The sequence below is a fragment of the Akebia trifoliata genome, chromosome 13 (genome assembly GCF_017979445.1).
Source record: "Akebia trifoliata isolate Shusen 1 chromosome 13, ASM1797944v1, whole genome shotgun sequence".
Classification (NCBI taxonomy): Eukaryota; Viridiplantae; Streptophyta; class Magnoliopsida; order Ranunculales; family Lardizabalaceae; genus Akebia; species Akebia trifoliata.
Genome location: NC_141387.1, coordinates 213,906 through 233,099, shown reverse-complemented (window position 1 = coordinate 233,099; position 19,194 = coordinate 213,906). Strand labels below are relative to the sequence as shown.

The following is a 19,194-nucleotide window of genomic DNA, read 5'->3' as shown; positions in this document are numbered from 1 at the left end:
ATTCCATAATTATGTCGTCTTCTTTTTTTTTCACAAGTGATTTTCCTTGTTTTCTTCTTTCTTTATAACTTAATTTATTTCTTAAATGGTATCTATGTCCTTTTGGCTTTCTTTGCACTATCATGTTGAAGTAACTTGAAATAACATTGAAATGTGCCGAAAAGCATAGATGTTTTTTTTTTTCTCTCGAAATACGAGTATTATACAATGGTTCCCTCTACACACTTGCGTGCTACTTCAAATGTTATTTCAAGTCACTTTCGCAAGGCTCTTTTAATATTATCATATCCTAACCTCATTTAATGAATAATTTGTTGAATCGTCCTAAAGTGACTGCGCTAGACACTGAGTTGATGAGGCAGTGTTCTTAGACCCATAGATTTTTTTTCCTAGAAATACAAGGTGAAAAATCTATGGCTTTGAAGACACTGCATAGTATCAGAGTTCAAGCTCCACTGAGCACATCGATCTTGGAATGATGCCGATTGGAGGAGGGCACCACGAACTTTATTAGCTAAATGACAGCCAACAAAGATAGCATTGTAATCATATTTTCAACAATTACTATCGACAATTTTTGAAACGTATTCAATGATACCTAATTGTCATTGCGATGCGTGCAAATTTCGTAATGGTTGGTGAGAGGTCACCCTACCAAATTAATTAGAAAACAAAAATAAAGGCACCACCACAATGATACACCTAACAGAGACAAAAAACACATCTTAAGGACAGTTTTGTCGTCGAATGCATGTGAATTATTTGATTGATCACATGTTGGTTAGATGCCGATTTTTACAAGCTCCAACCTACACTAGATCAAGTATTTAGGGTACGATAACGACCCAGTCAAATAAAATTTCGATTTGATGACTTATTGGATCAATTTTTTTTTATTTATTTATTTTGTAGATTAAAGGGGGTTAGGCCGACCCCAACCAAAAAACAAATGATTCTCATTAGCTCTCTACCTTAGGAGGGGAGGAAGGAAGCAAAGAAATCGGCTGCTTGGAATCGCATTATTGGATCAACTATCTCCCGATCTGATAATGTGTTTGAAATTTATAAATGATTTATATTTACATTTTACATCTTAGTTAGATACATTTAAATGTTATATTTTTCAAATTGATGACATACCCATTGACATCGTTCTAGTGTAGAAATTAACAAGAAACAACCTAAATGCCCTCATCTTCAACCCTATCCAACAACTCTTGATTTTTCTCACAAAAAGTTGTGTTCTTCATGTTCTTTAACCTCTACAGAAACTTACTTTTAACCTAGTCGACCTTGTCTTTAATTTATTGTTTACTCTTGAATTTTTTTTTTTTTTTAATCTAAAATTTCATGGTCTTCTACTTCTTCAAAAATTCTATCCTATTAGTGAGGAATATGTAACAGTTTGAAAACACGGACATATGTCTAATATTCACCAAAAGGTCGAGGGAGGTTCATGTGTAAGAGTCAAGATAAATTGGGTTGCTAAATTTTACGCGGTCTGTATGTGGTTGACATGGCAAGTGCTCAAAACCATAGATTTTTCTTTGGGATTCACAAGGAAAAAGATCTACGGTTCTGTGCGCTTGCCACATCAACCGTGTCATCACCGCGTGTCATTTTATCATATTATTAGTCTATGAGTAAATCACCTATTAGACTTTTGTGTCCACCAATGAGTGGGAATTAGGAGAAAAAAAAAATTCATCTAAACTGTAGATAGTCAATGAATTATATTTTGAACTGAAAATGCATCCAAAACATGTGGGGTCTGATTTTGTACGTCCACTTCTTCAAAACAAAACATGACAGACACAACCACATTGCTTTTGAAAAACAAATACTTCATGATTTAAATAAAAAAAGATAATTTATATAGAAAACATTACTTGTTTTGTCATGTTTGTTTAGCTTGGACTATCTCAATTATTATTTTTATCTACCCTAGAGACTGCACCGAATGGCTTTCTTGTGTCTATTTTGCACAAATAGATACTACAACTGTATTTGTCCAGAAAGTAACAAATATTTTGTGATTCCAAATCTACAAAAATCCAAGATTTGGATTGTTTTACCCTTTTGTATATTTTTTTTTTTTTTATAGCCCAGGGAGTATCCCCACCTTTTGGTGAGACTAATCTACTTGGAGCCACACACACCATCCAACACTATCACATGTTAAGTAGACACATTTCTGTAGAGGGTCATATAGAGATTTGAACTCACCACCCGGGTGATATGTGAGATGTGTATAATAAAGAGTGCACGATCACCCTCCTCCCCCTAACTTATATTGTTAAAGTGAGTGCCACATGCACAAATATATAATCACATGGCAAATGAGATTGTGTAATAGTTGGATCGATTTATAACTGTAACCCTAACCCTTCTATGGTATAATCATTGGTGGACTCATACGCAAACGTTCACAACGTTTTTTTGGTTGGTAACTTTTACAACTTGATTGGCCATTTTTATTTTATTTTTTAGGTTCATTGATGTTGTTCCAACAAAGTTCTGAAATATATTCTTTTTAAATGAAGAAAATTTAATTATACAATGATGTTCTTTGTAATTCAACCAAAAAAAAACACATCAACACCCTTAAAACCTATTTTTTATTTTTGGGATTTTAAGGTTGAAGATAAAATTTGAAGGTTAAAGGGTAAAATTAATCCATGATTAGTTGACGAATGGCTCAACAATAAACACACCATCACAGGCTTCCCACGCCCATCTCACAGATTATTAACTTCATATACTACCAAAGAGAATCGAAATGATGATATAATGTTAAAAATGGTTCAACTTAAACCCAAAAAAAAAAAACACACAGCCTTCCAACTTAAATCTTCTTTAACAAGAAAATAAAAAAGGAAGAGAAAAATGGGAAGTATATCTCTTAAAACATCTCAAACTAACCTATTTTACATATTCAACACATTACTCTCCCATTCCAAGTAAAAACCCCTTCCAAGAAATTCCTTTTCTTTTTTTCTATACAAGCCAAAAGTCAGAACAATATTCTGCACACATTATATATGGAGGGGGTAAGGCAATCATTTACAGTTCATCAACATAGAGTTGATAACATGCATGACAAGACGAATGCTATTAGCTTCAGCAGCGGTGGTAGTGGGCAATGAGCGATGGTGGCCAAGGATTTGATAAACCTGCTCAAAGATGGGCCTAACATGCAAAGCGATCATTGGGTCTGCTGGATTTATGGCGACTGCCACGTCTGTCATCCATGTCAGCTTACGGGATGTCTCCTTGCTGATATCGCAGGACAACTGCTGGAGAAGAGCCAAAAGAACTCCTTGGTTCAGAGGGAGGGGAACCATTGTCAAAATCCCCTGTAAATCAACCTGATAGAAGGGAAGAGTCAAAGGAGAGCCAAAAAAAGAGTTAAATCAATCAGTGATAAAATGTAACATTGATTAGAATCTAGTTAGTTGGCAATTGAGGGTATATATGATAATGTAACATTGATGATTCAACTCAAGCTTCGAACCATAAACATTGCACAGAAAATAGATCCACTACATTAGAATAAGCACAGCCCTCATTGAGGCATGGTGTACTTCTCTAAAAACTCTCTTTTGAGGCATAGTGTGCACTAAGTCACTGGACACCCTTCATCTAATTGACCATTCGATGAGAAGAACGCTAATTGACACATATAATATGCAAGTCTTATCTGTTCTACCACCCACACAAACCAGTAAGCCCATGTGCTTTAGCAGCCAAGTTTTAGTTGTAGACCCAAAAAACAAAACAAAAAACCAAGAGTAGATTATCGTTGCACTATACAGTGGAAGGGCTTTTCTTTAAGTTGGGCCAAGCTAAGACCAGGTATGTACAGCATTCAAAACTTAGACATTTGTTCAAGAACCCACCTCGGGTGACAAGAAATTTTAGAAAAATAAATTTTAAAAATCATTAAAAAATTCAAGGGTAAAAAACACGTTAATATAAACAGTCAGGTCATCTGAATGATACGATATTTGGATTGTGGTGGGATGGCCTAACATTTAAATGGTCCAGAGTGGTAACCATATGTTCGGCATCTGCGTCACAGAGGCAAACATAGTGTGTGAATGAAAAGCAAACCTGAGAACATAACCAGGACACTATGGAGACGTCACTTCTTTGCAGGGCTCCTGTAAATGCTTCCTCAAATTTGCGTTCAGATATCAATCTTGATAGCTCTTTCGTCGGATCCAAAGGCATCTCAACCTGTCAGAAAAACCCAATGCAAAGCCCACATTAGAAGTCATCATATTCAACATCAGGCGACCTACTTTCACAGAGGACACTGTATCTTTGCAACCAAACTAGTAACTAGACAAGAAAGCAGAACATACCATCTCATGTAGAGCACCCAAAGGTCCATTGCTTAGTTGACTAACCAAGGGATTTACTGCTTTTGAATTTGCTCCTGCAGCTGCAAGAGCCAACAGCTTGCGCTGACCATCAACTAATTCTCCAGTTAAGGTTTGACTGATTGATGATGCCGAACTAATTGCATCCTGCAAGCAAAAAACAAAGAACGGAGTTAACTGAAAATGGTGAAAATATGTATGTGGAATTCAAAGTCAGAAGCTACTATATTATTGAACTCTACAGTTTTAATTTGGACTCATCACTTATATAACAAGGAATTGTTCACTTAAAATTGTCCAAATTGGACACCCTGTGCCACTCACCTGAACACATGGAAATACTTTTTTAACCATATAGATTTCTCTAAAATATATTGTATTCAGTTATTACTCATCTATCATTCACATAATTCTAAAGCACATCAGCTTACTGAAATAGAATATTTCTATATTGAATGCTTGATAAAGACTCCATTACTTGTGAACCATCAGGTGTGGTCTTACCTAATGTTATGCTCAAATACTCATTTACCCACAAATGCAATTTAGGCATTAGGTATGGAAACAGTGATATCTCTCGAAGTAGCAAAACTAGGTTCAACTTCACCCGTTGTAGGAGATTTAACAAACTAATGTAATTAAAAATAAAAAAATATCTTCCAACATAGGGAATCAAGTCTAGGGTATAGGGCAAATGCAATTTATGCATCGGGTATGGAAATAGTGATATCTCTCAAAGAAGTAAAACTGGCTGCTACTTCCCCAATTGTATGACAGGTAAGGAATTAATGTACTTGAAATTTTTACAAATAAAAAAACAAAATATACTCTTCTCACATAATGAATTAAGTGTAGGGTTAAAGTGCCTAAAACTTCACCAAGTGCTGGACGTGACCCATTTCCTTGTTTATGATACATAGGATTGGACAAAAAGAAATTTTGAAAAGTATAACATACATTTGGACATCTCAGTGTGGATATACCATATTAAGTGGATGTGTCTGAAACAGCTTTTTTCATAGGTAAAAGGTAAAAGGTAAAAGATTTTATTGAAGGGAAAAAAAAAGAGAAAATAGGCGGCCAAGGTGGGCATCAACAAGGGAACAAACAAAGCAATTACAAGAACAAAAGAGTAAAAGAGACTCAAATATCACATAACATATATCCCACTTGAAGAGAAAGTCAAAAAAAAAAAAAAAAAAAAAAAACCTTGAACACCCTGCTCGAAGAAAAGATAAGGATATGATGACCTCCTAGAGGGAATCCTCCTTTCCTTCGAAGACTGTAGTTCCACTCGAACCAAACACTCAAACGCACAGCAAACAGGGTTATAGACAAGAGAATTCTTCTCTGGTCAAACAAGGTGGGGGGTTAGGGCCACCATGTTGAAATATCACAAATCTCATTCTTGGTAATTTTTTCGAATGCAACATTCTCAGGAGATTATAATTCTTAATTCATGTGATTAATCATGAAAATTTTGTAAAAACCAAATCAAAAGACATAATCATTTATTAAAATGTTAAATATTCAAGTTTTATTCATAAATTATAACATCCATATCCAATGCACATATCATTATATTCAAGCCAAATTTGTTGAAAAATATCAATTTCTCGGATGACCGCATAATTTTTTTTTTTTTTTTAACATTTTCAATTTCTAAAACTACTAGCCTAAATATCATGTGTTTCCGTGTTTTTTTTTTTTTTCCTTTTTTAAGTGAGATCAGCAACTCGATGATGGCAGGAATTGAATCTAGGTCTATGGGATCATCACCCATAGACTTTACCAACTAAGCTAGCCGGCACCTTCATACGGTGTATGTTGGATTTACATGAAGACTGTAGCGGAGGATGTGTGAAACCACTTATACAAATCAAATTTGCATAAGGGAAAATGTTTAATTAGAAAAAATCAGGAGCGAAATGATAAGATATAAAAGAAGATTACTTGCACGTGGTATGTGTATCATATATTACAGTATTGGACTACATACCCTCAAAGTAAGTGCCAATGGAGAATGTGTAGATTCAAATTGCTGATGAGCGGCAGTTGTATGTTCACTCATCCCTTTCTGGAATGCTGCATCAACTTGTTCAAACATGGCTTTGCATGACATCTCAAACGCAGGAATCACAGAGGCTTCCACACTAGATCTTAATGCATCCTGCACATAGGGATTCCAAGTTCAGAGTATTAGAGCAGAAAAGGCTCCCCAGATTCACATAAAGGGTATTTATTTTGTTTATTTCATTAATGGTTAAACCGATAGATACAACCACAGAATAACGTCAATAGTTATCTGAGGTAGTGATTTAGCAGAAGATCAAATTCAACCAGGAAGCTTGGCCTTCCTTTTCGATGTGAATCATACCAAGCAATTAATTACCAATTAAATTAATGGATGAAGCATATGTGGAACCCCATTTTTGGATAACATATTAAGATTTAAGAAGCAAATTCATGAAAATAGACAAAACTCCATCAGTCTCAACTTTGTAGTCCCGTGAGGCACAACTTGAACAGTCCCATGAGGGTATTCATGAAGACCCTTTTGGGTCAGCCGGAGTGAATGTAATCGAGGATAACGTAAAGTGAAATAGCTATATTTGACCATTCAAGTGCACCTAAAGGTATAAATGCATCAAAAGTCCGAGCTGGACTAAAATTATAATATCCGAATTACGCATTGTGCCCGTATAAGATAATGTATTCATGAAAAAGTAGTAACTACCTGAAGAGCTTGTTTGCCAGCAGTTTGGAATTGTGAATGGATTTGTCTAGCTACTGTAGCTTCAAGTTTTGAATTAACCGACTTATCCAGTTGACTCACTGCCTTATCTCCAACCCCTCTCTGCATAACAACAATACTAAGACCAAAAAGAGAAAAATAGAAGAGGAGAAAGTGGGGAGGCAAAAGAGTTGTAAATTGATGAGCATCAAGATTTGAACCTGGAAAGATTCTGCAATAGCCGAAGAAATAGATTTCTCTATTGCCGGAGTAACTAGGCGAGCTACAGCCTGTCCTACAGCAGGTAGCTCCTTCTTCAATGTCCTCTCTATCATCGCAGGAAAGTCTTTGTTCATACTGTTGGTTATCAAACTTGGTAACTGCTGAGTACGATCTCGCTCTATCTTCTCATGTTTTGCATTCTCTTCTTGGAAACGTGCCCATAAAGCATCAGTGTTGGCCTTAATGGCTTTCTCCATGTTCCGGCCTAGGGCTGCCTCCAATCTTTTGCCTTCTTTGGTAACTGGGGCAGCCACCATCACTGACATCTGCTTCTGCATTTCCTTTTGCAAGACCATTAGCTGCACAGTATAGCAAAACAAGAAAAAATTAGACCAAAAATCAGCTCTAGAATGAGCTACATTTGGGTCCCACAGAACAATGCAAAAGAATGCAAGGACTGAGAATATCTCACATATAAATGGGAGCATGCTATTTCCAGGTCATACTACTTCTGCTAAGGTCATTAAAATGTGATAATACTAGAATACAGCACAATCATATGATACAATTATGCAAGAATTTCAGATCCTAGACCATTTCCATTTTTTTAGGTTAGTAAATCAAAACACACTGAAAACAAATAAATTCAGTCAATAGACACTATTAATATGTGAAAATGCAAATTTCCAATCCCTTTTAGATATATAGACCAAAATTATCAGGTCTAACCTGTGTCCACTTAAATTACTGCAAAGTGTTCTGAATAAACCATTAAGATAAGCTTCAAACTCAATAAAATGAAAAGTCTGTTATTGTATTAAAAGCACGAGGAGCCAAAGAAATAACTGAAATGTTATAGATAACAAAAATACCCTTCAACAGTAATACCGGTAGAACTTCAATTAGATACAATAACTCTAGAAATGATCACAAGAATTCTACACTGTACTGCTATGTCAATTGGGATAAGGTGTAGACAACAGGGGCGCCGACGACGACAACAATGACGATAATGACATTAGTCATTCTAACAACTTCAGATAAAGTGGAGAAATCTATTATGTTTCTTGAGACCATCTCATCATCGTTCAATAAAGTTTTTCTACTTATCAAAAATAAATAAATAAATAAACTATCCAATACGTATATTCACAAATGGCTAATAGGCAAAACTCAAAAATCACCTGGTTGAGTGTATCCTGCATAGACAAAATCTGAGAAAAAGTAGCCTCCGTGGAAGGGACAATTGAACTGCTACCTGGCTCATTGGAATAATCTGTTGAGATAAAAGGGCTTGGAGAAGGGGAAGATGGACCAGATACTCGAGAGTTTTTCCCCTTCTGTTTCTTCCACCATGTAGCCGGCGTAAGGGACTGTGGAACTGTTGTTGAAGTAACACATTCCGATACCTTTCCAGACACATCTTTTGAAGAATCTTGGACTTCCTCCTCACCAGAATTTGGAGGCCGGTCCAATCCCTCTGGAACACCAGCATCATCATCCTGTTGAGCCTCCGCCACACTACTAAGAGTTTCAGTAGTCAATGCACAGCACTCTCTGGCCATCTCGACGCTAAGATCTGAGGCCTGAGAGCTGAAGGATTTCTCCTTTTTCTCTGAAACAATAATGTGCGGTTCTCTTTGAGAATCAAATTCATCACGCTGACAAGATCCAGTCTCGCCCACAACTTTAACCTCCACCTCAATATTCTCCACATCATTATTGACAACATCTTGAACCTCTGCCTCTCCCCCTTTCTTGTCAAGAGTAGCCTGACTATTCTCAGAGGTTAAGACAGCCATCGATAATATCTCAGATGGAGTCACTAAATGGGTAGGATGTTTGAACATGACAGGAGCAGTTGGCACCATAGAAATATCATTTTGCGCAACTTTGCTTCCCCCCTTCCGGGAGTTATCATCGAAGGAAGTCACATCAGGCAAGTTCGTAGGAATGGTTTCCATTCTCCTGTCAACTGAATATTCAAGAACTGTCTGGTCGACACCACGATCACTGAGTGGGGAACTTGGTTCAAAGTTATTTGATGGACTTCTAAAACCAGAGAGTTTTTTAGACAACCTTGGACTTAAAGGAAGAGGCGGTGATGCAGCACATATACTATCAGCATCAGACGTTGCCATTGGCAAAGCATTCTGCTTAGATTCCATACTCAAGGTAGCTGATTCGTGGAAGCTTGAAACCTCGGAAGCTCCTGAGATTAGAGGATATCTAGTTGCGGGTGGACCCTCAGAGCTGCTTATTAGTATATGCTGTTTGGGTGCTGCATTTCCTACAGACATTTCAATGGGTGCACTTCCCCGAGATGGCTCCAAAGCAGCAAACCCATCTGAATTAGGTGCATCAAAAGCACGAGAAACACTGGAATCTGTCTTCTCCAATCCCATGTTATCCAGTGGTGGGGGCAAGCACTGAGACAAGTCCAGTGCATACTGTTGAATAGCTTGTGTCTGGACACAGTAAACCTGAACAACATGATCTCCATCAGGTAAGCGGTCACTTGTTCCAGTAAGACTCAAAATAGGCATTGTGACAGTAAACTCCGCTATATAATCCATACGGGTTTGTGCCGGATATTGACCATACTCTATATGTGCGACATATATAGCATTCTTTTTGGCATTTGCAAGTAGAATAAGTCCTGGGAATGGCAATGCTACAACTTGATTAAAGAATGCCACCTCAACTCGAGACTCAGCAGAACTCTCCAAGACCAAAGTCTGAATACACTGCCATGATTCAGCGTCACTAGGCAGAAGCCAGCCTTCTTCACTTGCTGAGGCCCATAATTTCACCTCCCGATTCAGTGGCCCCTGCATACCAAATAAAAAAGTGACAGTGCATCCATTTTTCATTTTTTGCTTCAGCATGTCTAGTTTTTAGATCAATATTTTTCAAAAAAATAACTAAGCTGAAATGTAAGTAAACCCAAGTATGATCAGAAACTCTAGTTTATGAATAAGAAAGACTGAGGGAACATATACCGCTGTGATAAGAATAATGTGATCTGGTCGGTGAGACGCGGTCAAGAATGTAACTGAGTTAACAGGTTGACCATCATGTGGCCTCATTACCACCAAGGGAATTGCCTTCCGGTCTTCCCATATCATAACCTGTTGCACAAGATGAATTTCAAAACAGGTCAATACCATGTTTCATCGGTTCAATCTAGACAAGAAAAAGAAGTCATGAAACAAATACAAAAATTGAAAAGAAATGACAATAAAAAACCAACTTTACTAGATAAAACAGAATCATCTTTTCTTCACTAAAATTATCCTCTGCCTGTGACACTTATACAATTAATATGACAATTTGCCAACCAGACCAGACCAATATAGTTAGCCTCCCAAAATGCTATATATATAACAAAGTGCCATATAAAATCTCGTCATTCCCAAATAAAGAATACATACACTTAAAATCAACCTGGAAGTACCAAGAACAGTTTAAAGCAAAAAAAAACTACCAAGAAGAGCAGAATAGTAAGCAAAATACGAACCGTGCCATCTGATGATGCCGAAACTAGACGAGTGGTCATCCACTGGCACATTGACAAGTCCGTCACTTCTCCATCGTGTTTACCAACTAATTGGACCCCATCAATCAGCTTGTCTACAGCACATTTGAGGGGTTCCTCTGCCGAAAACACCTCACCTTTTCCAACCTTTGTCGTATCAATTTTCAGCACATGCTTTCCAATTCCAACCACCAAAACTTCCTGCAAAAACATGTTCTTAAATAAATCTCTAAGAGGCCTGCCTAAACTTCTATGCAACTCCTCTACCTAGACAAATACTACTAATAATTAAATAAATTCCAAGACTTGTAAAGAGTTTTCAAACTTAAAACTATAAATCTTGCTTCAGGAAATACTCATTATAAATTAGTATTACTTGTTTGTGAGAGTGCCAACAGACTCGTGGATGCACCGATTCCCCCTCTCCAACTATCTGAATGGCAATAATGATTTTTCCAGTAATTTGTGGCTTATCTTCCTCATCTGGACCTTCATTAATCTTCCATACAAAAACTCTTCCATCTACACTCGCACTGCACAGAAATAAGTGAGCATACTTTCAAGAACAATAAATGGAGCAAATTGTGTGTGTGTCTGTGTGTGTGTGTGAGAGAGAGAGAGAGACCTTGCCAAAAGGTGCACATCTTCAGCAAAGAAAGCCATGTCCGTGACCCTCTAACAAAAATTCAGAACTAAATTTATTAGTCAAGCTGTGTAAGAAAATAATACCTAAAAAATATAATTGTTATTTTTGAATAGTAAACCCAAAAAATCCAAACCAAGAATATTGAAAAATTCATTCATGTGAATGCAGAGAATAAAATGGAAATAATGGGTCATGGAAAGGAAAGAAGGGGTAAAGGATGACCAAAATTCATAAACAGGATCATACCAGTGAAAATCAGCAATTTAACATTGTTCATAATTGTCAATATAAACTCGAATCCGTAACAATACTTAAAATCAAATAACAAAGAACCTTCATCATCATCATCATCATCAATTCATCATCAAAAAAATATTCGGGTCAGCTGAATGAATCTTGCTCCTCCCTTTATTTTGTTTAAACCATGTCCGTTGATTTGATATTATCGTGCAGCATAGACCAGAGTGTCATGGCCACAACCTTAGTTTGGCCGCATTAGTAAGAAAGCTGGGTCACATGAGGGGCACAAATGAGTGGTGTTTTGGCCATTTTGATGGCTTGGCCTTGGCTGTGACCTTGGCTAGGTTGCATCAGTAAGAAAGCTGTGTTGTATGAGGAGCACAAATGAGTGGTATAGCATTTTCGTAAATATTTAATATACTTTTCCCCACAGTTGACGTTTCCTTTCTAGAACCTAAGAAAGGCCTAGCACCATCTTTATGAAGGAGGCATTGCTCAACCCCTCACTGTGCCACTCCATAGGCATTCCCTAGAGCAACCTTTGGGCCCTGATTTCTTCTTAGCAATTCTAGCACATTGATTGCATCAGGTCTTGACTAAAGCGACACAAGGTCCCTACATCTTGAAAATATTTCAACCATGAAATGGAAGCATGAGAGAAGTTCCAAAGTGGGTGAATTATATATGGAGACCTTCCGAAACAATTGACTGAACCATTTGACTTCAAAACCTAGTGCAACAACCAATTATTTCAAGTCTTCAACTCAATTTACTGCATACATGATGATTCATATTCTAATTAAATGGATTCTTTTAACTGTTATGATAAGCACTTGATGATTGTAACTTCACTATCTTAAAGTTCAGTCAATCACAATTATGCTTGCATTAGCTCTATGAACCCATTACCAATATAAATTCTTAAGATATTCATTTTTCTTCCATGTCCAAACTAATAGAAACAAGAGAAAGTTTGCATGCAACATGTGAGAAACTAGTGCATTCGACACAATTCCCATTTTGTGAAAATTACCCATATTGTATAGAATGCAGGAGCATATGTATTTTGATGCACCAGTGTTACACCACAACAAACCAGTCAACAAAATAGGTGGGCCTACAAGAGGAGGAAGGAGAAAATTGACAAAAAGAGAAAAACGAATTTAGAATAAATTTTCAAATTATCTAAAAATTTATTTCTTTTTGCAATGGAAACTAGTTAAATGTAAAAGAAAAAAAACTCAATTCTGGTTTTTATTTGAATTATAAAATTTGCAGCTAAGAGTTACTGCTGATGTAAAGAACAATTTTTGAAGGTTTGCTTTCTCTTTGTTAGTTTTTCACTTGGAGTTTTAAGTGGATATCCCAAGAAGATCCTAGTGCCAATCTTCCATTTATAATGAACGGTCAAATATCAGAATATGTGCGGTTTGAATATCCATTTATTTTATTTTATTTTGTTAGGTTACTGACCCCTAATTTTGGGATAAGGCTTTGATGATAATTTTGTTAAGGTTCGATGAGTCCATTTTAATTCCCCATTTTATAGGTTCATTTTTAACACCCTATATGCCTTAACTATCTTGAAACTAATTAGGTAAGTTTGCTTAACCCTCAAGGGTTGGTGAGATTGCCAAAACCACACCTCAAGAAGCGCAGGTCTTGAGTTCAAATCTCCCTTAGGAGCCACTCTCATGGATTCATCCTAGAAATTACCAAGTGCGTGAGGGGGGAGGGAATAATCGTGCCCCGAGGATTAGTCTGATGCCCAGATCTCTCGGTTCAAAAAAAAAAGTTCTCTTAATAATCCTACATTTGTGCTCAAGTTGAACTTGAAACATTTTTTACAGAAATTGAACAAAACATACAATTCAATCATAAAATTGTAAGATTTATGAACAATGGCAATAAGCTCAACATGGTGACAATAAATCCTTAACATTTTAACTGCAATGGCATGACCCCAAGAACCAATAAGTCAAAATATCACTTATTGCAACAAAAAATATAAGGCAATAGTAACTCAAATTCAATGTTCAACTACAATAACATATAACAAAGAAATATACCCAATTCAGCTAAAGCAACAAACTAATCAAATCTACAGCACTAGAACTGGATTCAACCCACAAATAGCTAAAAAACAGCAAACCTGAGTGTGCCCACGAAGCAAGGATCTCAATGCAGTATTTATGTTAAGTACCCGAATTGCTCCCAACTTCAATCCATAGCATATATATGTCCTATTAACTGCTATCTGGCGGCCCAAAACAAGCTCGGGATCTGAAACATACTTAGTGATAGGAGTGACCTCAAGCTGAGGCTGCACCTCACCCTGAAACCTAACATCGACATCATACACAACATGATCACCAATCAAGTGGCGCCCCTTAGGTAGTTTGCTGCTCCGTAATCTTGTTGGTGACGGCTGTGGGATCGCCAGGTTGGCAGGAGGGGCCGATGGGATCACTGGCATGATCGGAGGGTTGGAGGGCAATGAAAATTCGGACAATGGTAGCGAGGATGGCATCGTGGGTGACGCCAATTCAGGATTTGGGGAAGCGTTTGTACCTAATAGAGCCATGAGTCTGGCTCCAGGGTTATGATTTGAAGGTTGTAAAGGGGGTGTAGGATAAGAGATGGGTCTCTGGTGGTGCATGTTAGCAAGTTGGTCTTGTTGTTGATAAGGGAGATAGTGATGATGAGATGGGGTAGGTTGAGGTGCAAAGGTGAAAGGACCAGTGGGTGGAGGATAAGAAGAGGTGGGTGGAGGATAAGAAGAAGTTGGTGGAGGATAGGATGAAGTGGGTGTAGGATAAGAAGAAGGGGGTGAGGGATAGGAAGATGGAGGAAATGATGTTGGGTTGGGATTGTTAGGGTTTGAAGAGGGAGGAGGGTTTAAGGGTTTGAATAGTTTTTGCATATCGAAGGGTCCAGGTTGATTTGGATTCCCAGCAGAAGCCATGGAAGCTAAGCTTAATCGAAGAAAGGAGAATAAACGAAGATGAAATAAATGACTGAAACAGAGAATCTTAGGTGAGAAGAAGAAGAAGATGGGAGGAAGGAAGCTTACGCAGAGAGATTAACGTGCACCGGGAGTGCGTAGGTTTAGATCTGATGAATTCGAGGCATCAAAGCCGCAGCAAAACCCTATAACGTGGAGTGAACCAGGGAAGGTAAGAAGAAAATCAAGAAATACAAGAGAGTAAAATACCATTATTTACTTGTCGTCATTTTCTCTTCGATTTATCGTATGATAAATTACAAAATAGTTAATTATTAAATAAAAATATCATTTTTAGACCTTACAAAATATCTAATTAAACAAAAATGTCATCTTTGATCTGTTTTATATCTTTAAAATAAATCCTGATTGATTTGATCTCGTAGATTAAATTTTTTTTTTTTTTTTTATAATCAGGCATCCTTGTAGACAACGAGATGGACCCATACTTGGGATTTGCCAAGTCCATATATCATGGTCTTATCCAAGGATCAGTCTCGAGCACGTGCAACGCCCACACATCACATGCACCAGGTAAGCAAGGGTGAGCCATCTTAGGTGACCCTTGAAGAATTAATGCTCATACTAAATATTGAATTCTCGACCTATGGGTATTACCATTTCTTATTAAACTATTAGAATTGTGTGTTTTTATATGTCATTTTTCATCAATTCATAAATCCTAACCCTTGTTTTTTTTTAAAGACTAATGATAAATCAACAAAGCAAATTATACGCGATTTGTACGCGATTGACATGGCAAGGGCACAAAATCTTTGATCTTTTTCCTTGTATGTCCCAAAGAAAAAAGATCTATGATTTTGTGCCCTTGCCGCATTACTCGTGTATAATTTGTCGCATCAATTTATCACGGCTCTTTTAAAAAAAAAAAACACTTTGTCCTATAAAGTGGATTTTGATCATTTTAATTTGACTTATCAATTATGGGTAAGGATGTGATGACACATGATCCCAACCATTTAAATGTAAAATCCAATAATAAAGATTTATTATCAAGATTAGTATCTCCAAGAATTGTGGTTTGGAATACATATAAATCTTGATAGTTAAATTTTGCATTTACACGATGAGAATCATGTGTCTTCTCATTAGTCATTTTTCATTCATCATTGGAACTTGACCTATCATCAATTATAAAAGAGAAAAGAGAAAGAATTGACCCAAATAACTATCGTGTGAGTCGTGTAAGGTTGAATATATTGGTAAGCAAGTTTTACCTTATTACAAGAATCTATAATGAATAATCTTACAATTATGGATTTTCGAGATTATGCGGATGGACTTTAACAATTTGTAAATTATCTTGCAATATGGTAAGAGATATGTACTAGATAATTAGAAGTTTATCTCATTTGATGGTAAAATGGGAATTTATCGTGAAGCTTGGCACATGTGAGCATGTTTTGGACCCAAAAACGAAGAGAAAATATAACAGTTTTTTTTTTTTTTTTTAAATACATAATGGAGTAGATGATGAGATCACAGTTGGACGCGTTATGCTTTAAAGGCAAGTGAGTGAATTAGTCAACCCGAATAGTTAAGACTAAGAGAGAAACCAAGATAACGAAACCAAAGAGTAAGAAAAGAGATTGGAGTGCATTTTGAGTCAAGGCTTTCAAGACTCAAGAAATACTTGACTTAAATGATGTGGGAAAATGTCGAAATGACTGCGCACAATAGGCACAGTGCTGACGTGGAGGTGTGCACTGAATCATAAATTCTTTTACTCAAGATGCGAGTGAAAAATATATGCTTCTATGCACACTTCCACATCAGCACAATGTGTATACACAATATCCCCACTTCAGCGCGAAATATAATTTCTGCTCAAAAATAAATTTTTTTTAATTTTCTCCTTATGTTATTATCAAGAGTGAAATGGCAGACATCATAAGTAGAAAAAAATAATGATTACCATATCATACAATGTGGACCAAGTTTGTTTGCCATTCAACCAGAGAAGGATCAAAAATAGGGAGAAATTATTTTTTATATCACAAAAGTTAGTTATGTAAAATATACGGATTTACATTTTTTTCGTACTCGGATTTTTATGAGTTTTTGAGGTAGAGCATCAAATGTAGAATTGAGATGGAGTCGAAAAACATAAATTTCCTAGAGACCGAAGTAAGTTTTCTAAGAATTCATTTTTGAGGAAATACCTATGAACATCTTCCCATCTCTAAACCCCAAAAGAGTTGGCCTAGTGGTAAGCCGAGCCTTGATAAGCTCCTGGTAGGTCAAGTGTTCGAAACCCCATGAAGATATGAATTCCTTAGGGTCATCCTCTAGGGTTTGGTTGACCCTCAAGTCAATCAGTTGCACGTATGACATTCTGAAGGGGCGGTGTGTGTGATCGTGGGATTAGTCTCAATCGAAGGGTGGGGCTACCCACTATAAGTAAAAAAAAAGACCTTCCCATCTCAGTCAAATGTTTGATGTTCTCCTTGAAATTTATTTGAGACTACTATTTTTGTGTTTTACAATTGTGCTAGTCATCTTCCCTAAGAGGTTCCACCATGTCATGTGGTATGTCAAAATGGTGCTAGAGTTGCCCATGACATGACATTTTATGTCATTCTGTGCATATAAATAGATTGGTTACGATATTAAACAAATCTCGAAGGTTTTTAAAGTAATCTTATTTTGACTCAAGAAAGAAATGTGCATTAACCTAACCTTAATAAAGTGTAAAATTAAGAAAAGGACAGCCACCAAAGTGCTTCACACATGGTTTTATGATGTTGAGGGACCCATAAATACTATTATCTTTTTTTTTTTTTTCTATCTATTAACATTATTATCTATCTATTTCATAGTGTAATTAATTAATGAATTACACATGAAGACTATCAGAGCAACTATTTCTTTAGTGAAGTATAACCCCCCTTTCAAGGAATCATCCAAATCCAAAAATGTAGTTTAAAATAGTACTTATGGAGCCAATCAAAACCCAAGAAAGAACATCATATTATAACATGTATGTAGGTATGAATTTAATATTTACATACTTTACTGTAGGTACATAATATTTACATACTTGGACTAGGAAATGCTTCCTAGTTTTGAGATATTTTTGTAGGATTTTGAGAGAGGATCAACATTGAGATACGTGTTTGGGAATGTTATCAAAATTAGTAATGATTTTCTTACTCCCCTCACACGTGTCATACTCAAAATACTCTGGTAACGTGGCATGTGCTTGAACCCATAGATTAGATTTTATACATCGGGATACATATGCACATCCCCATAAAATGTATGCATGTGTGTATCCCGAAGCATAAATCTATGATCCTAACACATGCCACATCAGGAGAGTATCTTGAGTATGTCAAGTGGGGGAGTCAGATTATCACGAATCTATAAAAATAAAAATTAAAATTAAAAAAAAATACATCTAGTCTTGTTCAATTCTTATTGGATGAGAACACAGTGGGACCCATTGTTTGATGGAATGTAACGTCATTGCATCTTATGATATCTTTTGTTTGGTTGGCGTTATCCTGTAACATCTAAACTAAATAACGGATACCTCTTCTCGTAAGTATATCTCCATGTATCTTGTGTTTTGTCCCCATAAGCACTCAATCAGACTTTTTGGTGGTTATGTAGTTAAGTTGAAACCAAATACAAAGTAACAAATGGACGAATAAGAGTAATTTAAGGTACCTAGTACCTTAGAATTGGCTGCCATATCAAATATCTAGTGGCATGTATCATTCTTGCTTTTTATATTATACCTCATTGATTGGGACATTAATGTTTTTTGTTTGGATTGAGAGAAATGGAGTGGAGAGAAGAGAAGAGAAGAGAAAATAAATGATCTCAAGATATATGAAACAATTCATCGAGATTCGTAACAAATCTCAAAGTCAAGTTTTATGCATCTCAAGGGGTATTTTTAACAGTGGATGAGGCTTAATAAGCCTTTTTTTTTTTCCCCTCACTATCTTAGTAAGGAAAGGGTTTCTCTTATGAATTGGATGAAATCTAAACAGATAAAATATATTATTTCTAAAAATAAATTGATAAAAGATTAAATTATATATGGAATTTCTTTATAATAAATATAAAAAAAAACATATGAAAAATTGGTGGATGAATAATTAGATTCATAGAAAAATGAAGAACTTGGGCAGGAGGTCATGGCAATACAAAAGAAAAAGGGAAAAAAGATGACAAGGAATACAATAATTAGATCACTAGGATCATTGCACCATAGCACAGTAGTTCATCCACGGAGATGGCTTAGGAATGTTAAGCAACGGTAGATACTTTCATAAAATTATGCAATTACCTGACTATGACTCTGGAAGAACGGATAGGATTTCATTCGATCAATGACAAACTTTTGGGATAAAGCTTTGAAGACCCACCCACCCAAAGGGCCAAACAAGCAAA

The 19,194-nt window shown here is 36.3% G+C and overlaps 1 protein-coding gene across 1 annotated transcript; it reads right to left on the bottom strand.

Annotated features, from left to right (window-relative positions):
- Window positions 1–2,788: 2,788 nt before the first annotated feature.
- LOC147387031 (enhancer of mRNA-decapping protein 4-like) lies at window positions 2,789–14,951 on the bottom strand. The gene is made up of 12 exons (XM_086419975.1): window positions 13,918–14,951; window positions 11,505–11,554; window positions 11,256–11,412; window positions 10,862–11,080; window positions 10,344–10,472; window positions 8,526–10,172; window positions 7,341–7,700; window positions 7,123–7,242; window positions 6,385–6,555; window positions 4,368–4,532; window positions 4,114–4,239; window positions 2,789–3,368 (listed from the first exon to the last, which is right to left on the bottom strand). Exons 1-12 carry the CDS (start codon window positions 14,728–14,730, stop codon window positions 3,060–3,062), a joined length of 4,266 nt encoding a protein of 1,421 aa, XP_086276101.1. The 5' UTR covers window positions 14,731–14,951; the 3' UTR covers window positions 2,789–3,059.
- Window positions 14,952–19,194: the final 4,243 nt, after the last annotated feature.

Bases quoted from the DNA above. Each gene is read 5' to 3' on its own strand.
- LOC147387031 (XM_086419975.1), bottom strand. From the start codon at position 14,730: ATGGCTTCTGCTGGGAATCCAAATCAACCTGGACCCTTCGATATGCAA. The intron at 11,413-11,504 runs GTCTCTCTCTCT...ATTTCTGTGCAG, and splicing joins GATGTGCACCTTTTGGCAAG to TGCGAGTGTAGATGGAAGAG. The intron at 7,701-8,525 runs GTGATTTTTGAG...TATACTGTGCAG, and splicing joins TGCAGGATACACTCAACCAG to CTAATGGTCTTGCAAAAGGA.